The 14,256-nt window shown below is 42.4% G+C and overlaps 1 protein-coding gene across 3 annotated transcripts in view; it reads right to left on the bottom strand.

The window, feature by feature from the left end:
- galnt13 (polypeptide N-acetylgalactosaminyltransferase 13) overlaps window positions 1-14,256 on the bottom strand; it is a 550,349-nt gene that overhangs the window by 382,636 nt on the left and 153,457 nt on the right. For all 3 annotated transcript variants that reach the window (XM_078552191.1, XM_078552192.1, XM_078552193.1), the window contains one exon: window positions 10,754-10,922. In XM_078552191.1, the coding sequence (XP_078408317.1) occupies window positions 10,754-10,922 (169 nt within the window). The remainder of the gene's footprint in view (window positions 1-10,753; window positions 10,923-14,256) is intronic.

The following is a 14,256-nucleotide window of genomic DNA, read 5'->3' as shown; positions in this document are numbered from 1 at the left end:
AGGTGACACATTTAAAGCTGAGATGCGAAGGAATTTCCTCTCTCAGAGGGTAGTGAATGTCTGGAATTCTCTACCCCAGAGCGTTGTGGAGGCTAGATCACTGAAAGTGTTTAGAGGAGATAGATAGATTTTTGAAATGTCAGGGAGTTGAGGGGTATGAAGAGCTGGCATGAAAGAGGAGTTGAGACTTGGGGCAGATCAGCCATGATCTTATTGAATGGTGGTTTGATGGGCCAAAAGGCCTGCTCCTGCTCCTATTTCTTATGTTCTTACTTTCTTATTATGTGCGCAGATTAGGCTGACTCCATGATAGGCATTCCCTCTAACTCAATTTCTTCAAAAGCCTGCTAAGGTTGACCCAACACAAATATATGCTGAGCTAAACACAGAATTCCAATGTTGCAAACCGCTTCTCATTTATTCACAGAAAATAGGATTCCCAACTGAAATATAATGTTTAAAAGTGCAATCCTAATTCAAGCATAACATGTTCACAATTATCAGTACTTTAAATAAGGTCAAATTCACTGTCAGATTTCATCTCAAGACAACAGTGCATTTTTGAAGTTAACTGTATAAATTATGCTTCTGGCAAGCAATTTTAGCCTTTTTGTTGAGACTAAATTATTGAATGAATTATTAAACAAGCTGTGGTTCAAAGATTGGAAATTGCTTATTTTTATCTGGAATTTATGTAAATCCTGAGACAGGCATAATGGCCCTTGGCAAACTGGTTATGTATAGTGTCTCACTGCGAGTTCACAATAACATTTAATAACTGTAACTTTTAAAAAATGTGCAACTGAAGCACAAAAGTATAATAGATGCCACAAACCCTTCTTACAAAACACACCTGAATATTCTTCCGCAAAACTACAAAGAACTAGGACAATTTTAACGTACAATATTTTATCACAGATAGCATAAGTAATCTGCCCTCATTAGCTCAGACAGTATAAAAATTGAAAATTTGTATGTCTGCTTGCATATGATATTTAACATCAATATATTGCCTCCCTTTTGCACTATGACTCACAGCAAAATTTTATGTGGCTGATTATGTGCATAGGTCTGATGTTACTTTCAATCCTGGTCTATCCCTTGGCAGGGAAGCACCCAACAGCTGGGGAGATAAGGATGGGACTGCAGCAGTTGTAATAGTTGCGAGCATCAGGAACCTCTGACTGCCATACAAAGACAAGTTAACTGGTCATCTTTTAACATAAAAATACAGGAAATAGGAGCTGCAGTAGACCATTTGGCCTCTTGAGCCTGCTCCGCCATTCAGTAGGATAATGGCTGAATGATCCAGACACTGTTCCAGGAGGCAGTCACACTCCTTAGGTTAAGTAGAACTTTAGAGTTGGTCAATGGTCAAGGGCAGGAGAGTGTGACTGCAAAGTCAGGCAGGTGTAGACATCCAGGGTGCAGTAATGGAAGATCTTAAACTTGGACCAACAGGTGCAAGGTACTTTTACCTGTGTGGATGAGAACAAGGACTGCAGAATGGGTGGACAAACTGGCCATAGAGCCATGCTACAGGAGGACATTCAAGCTGGTGCAGTGAAAAGGAATGTGGTAGTGATAGGAGGCAATATAGTCAGGAGAATATTTTCTGTTTTCCACAGCCACAACAGGGAGTTCCAAAGGTTGTGTTATCTGCCCAGTGCCACGGTTAAGGACATCTCCTCACAGCTGCAGAAGAACTTGGAGTGGGATGTGGAAGATCAATTGTAGTCATCCACTTAGGAACAAACAACATAGGTAGAATTAGGAATGATGTTCTACTGAGAGAGTCTGAGGAATTAGGGTCCAAATTAAAAAGCAGAACATCAAAAGTAATAATCTCTGGATCGTTACCTGAGCCACGCACAAATTGGCTTAGGGATCGAAATTAAAAGTTAAATGTATGACTGAAAGAGTGGTAAGGGGGGCAAGAGTTTCACTTCATGGGCCACTGGGGAAGAAATGAGTTGTTGTTTTGGGACGGGCTCCACTTAAACTGGGCTGGGACCAGTATTCTGATAAATCGAAAGAGCCCTGTGGACAAGGCCAGTATTGTTGCCCATCTCTAATTACCTTGAAGTAGGTAAGAGTGAGCTGCCACCTTGAATCACTGCAGTCCATGTGGTATAGATTTATATACAGTGCTTTTAGGAAGTGAGTTCCAAGATTTTGACCAAACAACTGTGAGTACAGCAACATAGTTCCAAGTCAGGATGGTGTGTGACTTGGAGGGAATCTTGCAGGTGACTCCATGCACCTGCTGCCCTTAGGTGGAAGACGGTGTGGGTTTGGAAGGTGCTGTCGAAGGAGCCTTGGCTAGTTGCAGAACTGCATATTATAGATGGTATACACTGTTTGCATTGCTGGGGGGAATGAATATTTAAGGTGGTGGATGGGGTGTCGATCAAGTGAGCTGCTTTATCGTGGACGGTGTCAAGCTTCTTCAGTGTTGTTGAAGCTGCACTCATCCAGGCAAGTGGGGAGTATTCCATCACACTCCTGACTTGTGCCTTGTGGAGGGTGGACAGGCTTTGGGGAGTCAGGAGGTGAGTTACTCACCACAAAATTCCAAGCCTCTGACCTGCTCTTGCACCCACAGTATTTATATGTCCGATGCAGTTAATCTTCTGGCACCAGTCAATGGTAAGCCCCAGAACGTTGATGGGCTGGGGGATTCAGCAATGGTAATGCCATTGAATGTCAAGCGGAGGTGGTTCTGGCATTTGCATTGCGTGAATATTACTTGCCATTTATCAGCCCAAGTCTGAATGTTATCCAGGTGTTGCTGCACGTGAGCACAGACTGCTTCAGTGTCTGAGGAGTTGTGAATGGTAGTGAACATAGTGCAACCAGCAGCGAACATCCCCACTTCTGAACTTATGTCGGACAGAAAGTCATTGAAGCCGCAACTGAAGATGGTTGGGCCCAGGTCAGAACCCTGAGGAATTCCTGCAGCAATATCCTAGGCCTGAAATGATTGGCCTTTAACAACTATCTTCCTTTGTACTAGGTATGACTCCAGCCAGTGGAGAGTTTTCCCTGATTCCCAATTGACTTCAATTTTGCGAGGGCTCCTTGTTGGTCAAGTGCTGTATTGTCAAGAGCAGTCCCTTTCATCTCTGGAATTCAGCCCTTTTATCGATGTTTGTACCAAGGCTGTAATGAGGTCTGGAGCTGAGTGGCCCTCAGCGTTGGCAAGCAGGTTATTGCTGAGTGTCACTTGATAGCACCGTCAATGACACCTTCTGTCACTGTGCTGATGATTTAGAGCAGAATGATGGAGCTTGGCTCGGGATGCTGCTTTTTCTGGAGCACAAGTCTTCAGCACTACAACCAGTAAGTTGTCAGGACCCTTGGACTTTGCTATATCCAGTGCATTAAGCCGTTTCTTGATACCATGTAGAGTAAATCCAATTAGCTGAAGACTGGCATCTATGATGGTGGGCACATTAGAAAGAGGCCACAATGATTCACTCAGCACTTCTGGTTGAAGATAGTTGCAAATGTCTTGTCCTTTGCACTGGCGTGCTGTGCTCCCCTATCATTAAGGGTGGAGATGTTTTTGGAGCCTTCTCCTCTGGTTAGTTGTTTAACTGTACGCCACTATAAATCTCCAAATCCCTGAGTTCCCTGAGTGCAACAAGGGTTATCGCTGATAGCTTCTCCCATCTCTACCCAAAGTGTGTTGCATTCCATCTAGCAACCACAACTTGAATTTATATAGTGTCTTTAATATGGAAAATGTTCAAGGTACTTCGCAGGAGCATTATTAAACAGAATGTGACAGTCATGGAAGGAAACATTATGGCATATGACCAAAAGCTTGATCAAAGGGATAGGTTTAAGGTACATGTTAAAGGGGGAGAAAGAAAGGTAGAGAGGCGGAGAGAATTAGGAGGGAATTCGACAAGAGTGGGCTGCAGCCTGGTCAGAGGAATTTGTCAGTTCATTTGCAAACTCCCTGGAAGGCGAGGTCACACACAGGTTATACTACAGGGACAAAGATATGGACTACAGAACATTCATGACAATGCACACTGAGCTGCCTGGTACCTGCCAGAAAGCCTCCATCACTGGCAAAGAGCATAAACAAGCTCTGCTCTAACATGGCAGTGGACAATGTGCAGAGTTTAGAGCCTATCCTTTCCACCATGGAAGCGGTGGGCAACTCCTTGATAGAACTGCCTTAGTGGCCATGATGGAGCATCTGCTGGCCACTATCTCAGCTTCTACAGCAGGACATGCTTTCCTGCATGTTGTGTGCCACCTTCTCCTGCTAGAAAGAGAAGAGAATGTCAGTGACCTTGTGTCCATGTGCTTGGGTAAGGCAGAAGCCTTCCCATGTCGCTGCTACAGTGGAAGCTCAGACGGGGGTCAAAAGATCCATGGCTGCTGTCATCCATATCCAGACTGCAGCCATCATGGGCTAGGATATTGGTTTTCAATGGGGTATGCAGATTCTCACAGCTGTCAAAAATCTGTGCTCCAGCAGATCATAAGGATTGCTGAGGCACCTCTCTGTGGGTCAGGGAGTGGCCTGGTGGAGCACAATCTGGCTGGTGTTTCTCAGGATGACTGCATTCGTGTTCCTTTCACTACCACTCCGTCAGAAGCCTTGCTGTTTCCACTCAGCCAGCCAGCCTATGCTGCTACTGCCCATGTTAAGGTGGGGCAGTCTGAAACTGGGCCCATAAGTTTAAGAGCTGCTCAAAGTTGTCCTGCAAGGCCATCTGCAATTTCTGCCAGTGAAAGTCAGCAGCCTACCAACAGCCATGCTTCAGCCACTGTAGCACTGCATAAGACTGCTAGGACAAGCAAGGGCGCCAGTAGGGTGGGCACAAAAGGAGTAGTTTTGCTTTTGTTTTGTATTCTTCATGTGTTGCTCAATAAAGCTGTTGTGAAGATTTTTGCTGTTGACCTTTATTGAATCATGTTGGCCAAGGGGAGCTTGCGATGAGGAATGGTGAGTCCATGCTGGGATGGGGACTCATTACCTGAAGTGAAGCTTCACAATAGGGTCCCTCTCACTCCATTCAATTGCACAGGGTGGATATGGTCTCCTCTCCATCTCTTCTTCCTCCATCTCTTCCCTAGGTGGCCTCTTGATCCCAGCAGGTAGTAGCTGAGTGCTCAGAATTGCAAGGTTGTGGAGGACACAGCACACCACCACAAATATGAATGCTCTCTTGGGTATGTATGCAAAGAACCCCCCCAAGGTAAGTCTTTCAGATGTGTCTGATTGAACTTCATAAAGTACCAAGTGTGTAATCTCCTGTACATTTTGTTATCAAGAAATAATTAAACATGTGCACCCATTAGCATTAGTGAACCTGAAGTTTTGGCTTTATGAAGTGTTAACCTCCATTTAACAGTCACTGGTAGATGTTTGGAACAGGTATCCAAATAAAGAAGGAAATAGAGAAACAAATATATTACTTAAAGATCATAATTTAGGAGTGAAGGGCAAAAAAAGTTCAGGCAATAGCACATTGTGACCATAAAATCGGCCATTGCAATGAAAGAAATTATACACATCACCAGAAATGAAGTAGATAGCAACATTCTGCCTGTATATCAAAATCAATTGTAGGACAATTGTAGATCATTACAGCTTTAATGAATGGTCAATAATATAAAAATACATTACCACTTCTCAACTTCAGAATTAAAACTGAATATTATGAAGATTAAGACAATAAATCAATGTTATTACATTAAATTGCATTGCAGTTCATTGAAATATTAAGCCTAAAATAATTTAATTAGAGTAAATACAATAAAATAGGAAAATATATTTAAGTTGTTTCTGCTTCTGTACATTTCTGTTTCTCTCCAAACATCTTTCATTTAGAAACAGAGAATCCTGATGAGTTTTATTACCTTGAAGGGATATCACAACCATTATTCCTCAAATTAAAAAACAGGTTATAGGAGAGATAAAAACACATAGGGGAGAAATTTATTTGCCTAGTGCTGCTTACACAGACTTACCTCCCTTCCCCAGGGGCAAGCTGTGCCATGGGCTGCTACCTGTGCAGCCCGCACAGCATTCTACAATGATATCACTAGAAGTGCTGCTACATAAATTAGTTTCTCCTCTATTGTCTTGAAGAGATACTAATGTGTATAATGTTATTGGAAATTATTTTTAAATTGGACTTGTAGTAGGGTCTGTGTCTCTGTGTGGCTTAATTGGATTAAAGCCAGCTAGTCTGGACGCTTTGATGTATAGTAGTTTGAGATGTTAATTAGATAAATGTAAGGCTAGAAGGTAAAGAGTACATTTGCATTTGTTGAATAAACCATTCAAAAGAAGGGAGCAAAATCTTGCATCTAGCTAGGGGACAACAAGCAATGTGTTTATATTACTAATAAAATTGGTGTTATGAAAGGGATTTTATTGTTAGAAGAGGTGGAGTTCGAAGACCTAGTGATACAATGAGGATCTACATTCAATGGGAAGGCTAGGTATAAACCGAAAGGAGTTTTGTGTGTGCAGGTCAGAGGCATGTAAGATCTAAGAAGCCTGTCAGCCCTACAGCGATAAAAACAAAAAACTACTGGGAAGGGTCATGTGGACTCGAAACATCAACTCTTTTCTTCTCCACCAATGCTGCCAGACCTGCTGAGTTTTTCCAGGTAATTCTGTTTTTGTTTTGCCCTACAGCTGTGCCTGCAAAGGAATCAAATTGCAAGGGACCTCATTTTGAATTAATAAGGTCAACTGTGCTTTGCCTGGTGTCTGTTTAAAGTCTATGCGTTATTGTTGCCTTGGTGAAGATTTACCTGGGAGTTATTAATTTAGGGATTTGTTTAAAAGTTATTATGGTAGTGATTTGTAGACATGTGTATGTGTTTAATTTCTTGTTAAATTAATAAATGTTTAATTTAGTTTATATAAAATACTTCTTGAGGCTTGGTGGTTTCATTTCTGAATTCAGAGCTGCACCTCAAACATACCAATTGAAAATATTGGTTATGACAGTTGTTCAAGTTTCCCTCTGCGATTTAAACAACTCAACCTTTACCAACTGCTGTGTCATAACACCCATTAAATTCAGCTAGATGACAAATGCAGTAAAATTCTTTACTATCCTAATGCTTAACAGATATCTCATAGATAGAGATAACACTGACATGCTAAAATAGATCCTGGAATTTGAAACTCGTTATGGTCCATTTTGGAAACTGGGCCTCATGGTAAGAATTATAGCAAGGTGCCTGCACCCATTCACATCTCCAGAGACAGCTTGCCCGTTAGTGGCACTCTAATTTGAGCTGCCTGACCAACTGGCCTGGGCAGCAAAAGAGTGTGGAGAGAAGAAAGTGCTAGTCGGGTGCAATAATGGGCCGGCAACAGTTCTCAATAGTTCTGTAGAGCTGGGAGAAGCACTCCTGCTGTTTCAGTCTCCACAGGAAAGTTATCTTTAAAAATACTGAATTTTTGACACTTGCTTGATTGCAGTAATCCCACCAAAAATGGAGTGGAGTGTAATGGAATACAGCAGGCACCGCATGCTCTGCTTAGTACCATTACATTTTGCTGAAGTGTCTTTAAACAGGCATTAGCATATGCAAGGGACCCAACATCTGTTTAAGGCATCTGCCCAGATCCTTGCTTTTTGGAGTACAAAACTGGTAAAAACTTTTTCCTTTTTTTTTGCCTAGAAAATAGGTGCAATGAGGACTAATTTCTACTCCTCTGATTTTTAACCTACATCTGCAGCAATGAAAACAGAAATGGGTGGAATAGATTATAGAAAGAAATGAAAGGAAATGAATGGAGAGTGGCACTATAAAAGACTAAATAAATGATAACTCAAATTGTCCCAACTCAATAAGATAATTCAAGCCTATGATCATTTATAGCATTAAAGAATTAACCATTGTAATTAACTCTTAAACCTGGCTATATCTTTGTCCATATATCACCTCTGGATGAACAACAGAAGCTGATGCCAAGTACAAAGATGTGAGCTAATGTACTTCTTCTGAACACCGTCATCCTCATTTTGATGAGCATAAAATTATATTTTGGTATATTTACAAATAAAACAAAAATTACACTGGGCAAGAGGGTGGTGTTTTTTAACCTCCTGAACTTAATCAGATTCTTGTATTCGAATACAAGATAAATAAATTACTGAACAGGAAATCATTCCATATTTTGAAATTCTATGAAAATAAACATAGATATTGTATTGATGGTATAAGATTTCACACCAACTAAAAAGTTTACAATAATCAACTTTGTTTAATACTGCTTGAGATTACACTTTACATGATCTAATATTTACCACAAGCAGAATAATCAAATATATAAGATTCGCTACAACATCTGTATAAGAAAATTATTAAGTACATTATATTCATATCCAGGACAGAATTGGGTGGTTGGATCGACCACAGCCTCAAGCTCTATTTTTCTCCGCCCTAACTCCATTGGGACCACTACTGTCCACTCTTTCTCTGCCTGCCAAGGGGGAAGAAGGACTGAGCCAACCTTGCTGATTGATTTTGCACCAGCCCAGCCCTCTTATTGGCACCATCTGAGATTCCTTGGTGAAAGGTGGTAAGTCCAAGGTAATGGGGGGGGGTAGGCCCTGAATTTTACAGATGGAGAGGGCAAACCAAATAGTAGCCTCCTCTCCCTCCAACCCAAATTCCATACATTTGTTTTAAATTCATTCTTGGGCAAGGCCAACATTTATCGTTCATCCTTAGTTGCCATCAAGAAGATGGCAATGAGCCTTCTTCTTGAGCAGTGGAGAATATTTTCCCTGATCCCCATCATGTTCAGTTTTACTAGGGCTAATTGATGCTACATTCATTCAAAAGCCGCTTTTACATCAGAGGCTGTTAGTCTCATCTCATTTCTGGAACTCACCTGTTTTGTCCATGTTTGGATCAAGACTATAATGAGATCTACAGCTGAGTGGACCTATTGCAACCCAACTAAGTATCAGTGATCAGGCTATTGGTGAGCAAATGCTGCTTTAATAGCACCGTAGACAACTCCTTCCATCACTCTGCTGATAAGTGAGATTGATAAGAGATTGAGATTGGTGCTTGGCTGGATCTTTGATCTACATGTACCCTTGGCAAAGACCAAGTCTGGGAGTTTTCTACATACTTGTGGAGATCCTCTCCCTTTATGGTTCTTCATCTTGATCTGCTGCTGAAGCACTGCCTCCTTCTTGCCTTTAGCACTGGTCAGCTCCTCTGGGCCTCAGCAATCTTGCTGGGGACAAGTACCTTTTTTGCCAAATGACACTGACTCAGATTAATGGGCTAGATTTTCATCTTGGAGGCGGGTAGCTGAAGTCGGGAAATTTTGCACCATTTGCGACTCCACAGGTACTGAAGCAGTCCATGTCCAAATGCAGCAAGACCTGGATAATATCCAGGGTTGGGCTGACAAGTGGCAAGTAACATTAGTGCCACACAAGTACCAGGCAATGACCATCTCCAATAAGAGAGAATCTAACCATTACCCCTTGACAGTCAATGGCATTACCATCACTGAATTCCCCCACTATCAACATCCTGGGGGTTACCATTGACCAGAAACTGAACTGGACTAGCCATATAAATACTGTGGCTACTAGAGCAAGTCAGTGGCTAAGAATCCTGCTGCGAGTAATTCACCTCTTGACTCCCCAAAGCCTGTCCACCATTTACAGGGACTGCACTGGTTCAAGAAGGCAGTTCACCATCTTCTCAAGGGCAATTAAGGATGGGAAATAACTGCTGGCCTAGCCAACAATGCCCACATCCCATGAATGAATAAAATAAAGTGTTAGCATGTGGGGCATGAGTAAAACCTTCTAAAGTTATCTTTCAAAAGGTTCCCAGATCCAATCTATGGTTCACATGTCCTCCGAGGCACCGTGAATTATGACTTCTTGAGAAGCTGGCTTGACTTCATGGAAATTGCAGGGGGTCTAGGAGATGCCTACCCCTACAATAGAGTCAGCCAGGTCAGCAACGCAGGGTGCAGGCAGCATGCCAGTGAAAACTAGGGGCACTAGGAATAGGGGCAGGACTTTCCTCGGAAAGCCTGCTCACTATGTCAGGTTTGGGCATATATCTATATATAAATCACCCATCAGGGATATAGTGGAGTTCCTCTTCAGAAATTCTATGACATACACCTTGCCATGTGCCCTTGTGATTATCCATCAGTATTCAAAAAGCACAGTTTTCCAGGGTCTAAGGAGAAGCGCTTGTCTCACAAATAATAGCAAAGATATAAATGGCTCTCTTTGACTAGGCATTACAGTGCTATCAAAATATATGGCCTTTATTTCAAAGGAAATGAGTTATAGCTTGAGTATAGCTCTCATACCTTCAGTTCACCTAGTCATTTTTCAACATGGCATTGAGACAGAATTCCACATTTGTTGCTTCTAGTCCAACAGTGTGATTTTTATTCATAAATAAAAGAGGTCAGGAGCACATGGTGCAGAACCCTTGTTAAACACCAGTGCCATATAATTTAGTAAAAATGTATAATTATTTATCCTGATGCACACTAACTCATTCACTTTGTGCATAAGGTGAGAAGATACAGATCAAAAGAAACATAGGTCTGCCAAGGGAAACTGATTTTTACATAAACAGGAATAGCATACATTGGGAGAGAGCCCAAAATGGGACAAAAGGTATATCTGGATTTGTGTGTTGGACCACAGAACATTGGTTTTATAACAGAAACTTAATACATTCAAAATCAGAATAAACTTACCCTTCCAATCTCACATCTGGCAGAGTTCTATTAAATGCAATCATGTCACTGGCCATGAGATTAAACTGGTTGATTTTGAACAAGTCCCTCATTTTCTCTTGATCTTCCTTAGGAATAAGGACTGCCTTTCCCATCTCACCTGGACCTTCTTGTGCTCTAGATATGACAGCTGGAATAGAGAGAAACACTGTTGTAAAATGGATTACTGATTGTAAACATATATAACAATACAGCCTTATTATATTAAATCGAAAATGCACAAATCTTTATTTGAAAAAAATCCCTTCAAACATCATTCCATATTTTTCATCGTAAACTATATATATATTTTATGTAATTTGCAATTCATAAGCTGAGAGTAAAAATCCTCACTTCAGCAAGAACGATGCACGGTAGGACATACTGCTGACTTGATTTGTAATGCCATAACAAGTGGGAACTTGCCATAAATTAAAGATTCATGGAAAGAGCCTGCCCATACAGTGGGTTCCCTGTGGGAAACACACTAAGCTTCAAGTTGCTCCTGCAACTATTCAGAGTACTACGACAGGGTTGTTTATTGCGGACAGACGATACTCACAGTGACTGCACTTATCCTTTGGAGAATAAATGGAAAAATGGACAAAAAAGCTTTCATAATTGTATTAGAGCATTCCCATCTTCACAGCACCTTTCACTAAATCCATGCATAAACATCATTTCCACAAACTTGAGCTTTTTACAAGGCTCATGCAATGATGAAATATCATCTGCTTTATAATGTTCCTGACCAATATAAAATGATGGCAGCATATGCACTTGTGCAGAAATGGGGCACTAAAGAGATAAACAGGGGCATTTTATACTTGAAGGTGACAGAATGGTGGGGGTGCTAAATGAGCCTCCATGTTTATGAAAGAAGACTGTAGGGATGGCTGAGGAGGATGTGGAAGTAATTAACTGACTGTGAAGTGCTTTTGTATGCCCCAAGTTGAGAAAGGTCTTTTTTAAATAGTTAAATAATTTTAAGTTTGTAATTTCATTTATACTACTTTGCTATCAGTTACTAAATTCTAAGATTTCAAATATTACCAGCAACCAGAAAATCACTTCTTTTGTTCACCCCACTCATTCTTGCACTTCATCCATTTTTCTACTGGTTGTAAACCTTTTGATTTTAAGCTTTGATCTATTTGTTGGGTTAATCACAAAGCCCCACACAGTTGAGTTACCAACTCCATTCTTCTCCAGATCAAATAGAGCTTCCATTCTGAAACCAAACACTTACAGCTATCATTGTGAAAATACACTCTGAACATTGGTTTGGTACAAAATGTTTGCAGTTCTTATTCACTTATCACATTTATTACAGATGAATGAAACACAATTCCCAAGAACCTCTTGGACTTCCATAAATTGTTATTAACATTTTATTTCCCAGTGTGTTTGGGCAAAGGCAATGATTCTGATTTCCTGAGACTTATTTACAAATTTTGATCTTTCATGTTGGTACAAATATTATGGTCTGAAAACTGCTTTCAGAACTGCAGGTGCCATTGTTGGTACAAAACTTTTGGTACCAAACTTTTGGTACAAAATGCTGTCTGCATCCATGCGCACTGTACCATGCACACTTCTGGTGCAGCACAAACCCAACAGCATCTTGGTGACAGTTTTAGCACGGGTATGCCAAAGGTATGCAGGGAGGTCAGGTTGTGATGTCAGTCAGCACCTTAAATGCTGGTTTGGCAGCAAAATTGCCATTTTCAACCCTGCTGCTCCAGCTAATGCCCTCTCTGAAACACACAATGCTGAACATGCGTTCAGCAAAATCAAGGACATTCCACTTGCACTATTTCAAAGGATCGTAAACAACTTGTTGGTTAGTTGCTGATTAATTTCTATTCACTCTGTTTGAGATTGTGGAATTGCTTGCTGTTTTGAAGAGTTGGGCCAGAATTTTACATCTCGCATGCGAGTGGGCACGCGCCCGACCCGAAAGAAAGAATGTGAAACAGTGCAAGATGACGTCGGGGGAGCATCCTGACATCATCCCGCACGCGAGCAATCTTCAGGTTGGCAGGCGGGTGCGGGTGTTGGAGCTGCGCCCGCCAACAATGAAAGGGCCAGTTAAGGCCATTATAAAGGTAATTGATCCTGATTTCGCATTGCCCGTTCAAATTCGCACTCATCATAGGGCAAAATGGGCAGCCCACTTTTAACAAAACCTCCTCCAAGGGCGAAACGAAAGGGGTCTGCAGCATTGCCAGTGTGAATAGTGAGGAGCTTAGGAGATAGTTTGCTGCTAGTTGTTTATTTGAATTTGACAGCTTCATCTCTGTTCTGAGCTTCAGTTTTAGTATTTCTAGGCTTCATTTCAGGATTCATTGGTGTCTCCAAGCCCCTGGAGGATTTTGACCGTGTGGACCCTTCCAGGCACCAGGCAGCCTTCTGTTACACTGGTAATGGGGATCGTGCTCCCTCCTCTGGTGGCACCTCCTCTGAGGAGGAAGAGAGGGGCAGAAGGGAGATGAGGTCAGGTATCCCTATGCAGCTTCCAGGGAGGGACCTGTGGGAGGAGGGTTGCAGGCACAAGAGGCGCAGGACCAGCAGTTAGTCCTGGTGGATGGGGCCGCAGAAGATGCCACTATCCTGCTGCCAGGGTTTATGGGCAGCAATGCAGCTACCTCAATATGTCTGAGGTGCAATGCCAAAGGAGGCTCTGCCTCTCCAGGGAGACTGTTACCTCCATTTGTCAGATGATTGGGCCTGAGATCAGCTCCGACTGTGTGGGAAACCCCATGCCAGTGGCTTTGAAGGTCACAGTGGCCCTCAGCCTCTATGCCTCCGGCTCTTTCCAGGGGTCACTGGGGGATCTTTGTGGAATGTCCCAATCATTGGTGTCAAGCTGGTGACAGAAGCTCTGTTCAGGCGAGTAATGACATTTATTCATTTGCATACAGACGGGGCCAGCCAGGCTGAGTGAGCCAGAGGTTTGCAGCGATTGCAGGGTTCCCCCATATCTAGGGTGCAATCGACTACACACATGCTGCTATCAAGGCTCCAGCGGGTCGGCCAGATGCCTCTGTCAAGAGGAAGGGGTTCCACTCAATGAACGTCCAGATAGTTTGTAACCACAAGGCGCAGACTCTGCAAGTCTGTGCAAGGTACCCTGGCAGCTCTCATGACGCTTACATACTCCGACACTCCCAGCCACTCCGAGGCTGTTCACTTCTCCAGCTCAACTGGATGGATGGCTGCTGGGTGACAAGGGCTATCCGCTGAAAAGGTGGCTTATGATGCCTCTCCGCCACCCAAAAACAAAGGCAGAGAAGCTGCTTATAAGAGTCATGCCTCCACAACAGCAGTGATAGAGAGGACCATAGGTCTTTTGAAGATGTGCTTCTGATGCCTATACAGTTTAGGGGGAGCACTGCAATACCCCACAGAGCGGGTGTCACTGATAGTGGTTGCATGCTGCGCTCTCCACAATCTGGCTCTGGCAAGGAGGGACCCACTGGAGG

This window comes from Cetorhinus maximus, chromosome 11 (genome assembly GCF_964194155.1).
Source record: "Cetorhinus maximus chromosome 11, sCetMax3.hap1.1, whole genome shotgun sequence".
Taxonomy (NCBI): domain Eukaryota; kingdom Metazoa; phylum Chordata; class Chondrichthyes; order Lamniformes; family Cetorhinidae; genus Cetorhinus; species Cetorhinus maximus.
This window is presented reverse-complemented; position numbering and strand designations above follow the sequence as displayed.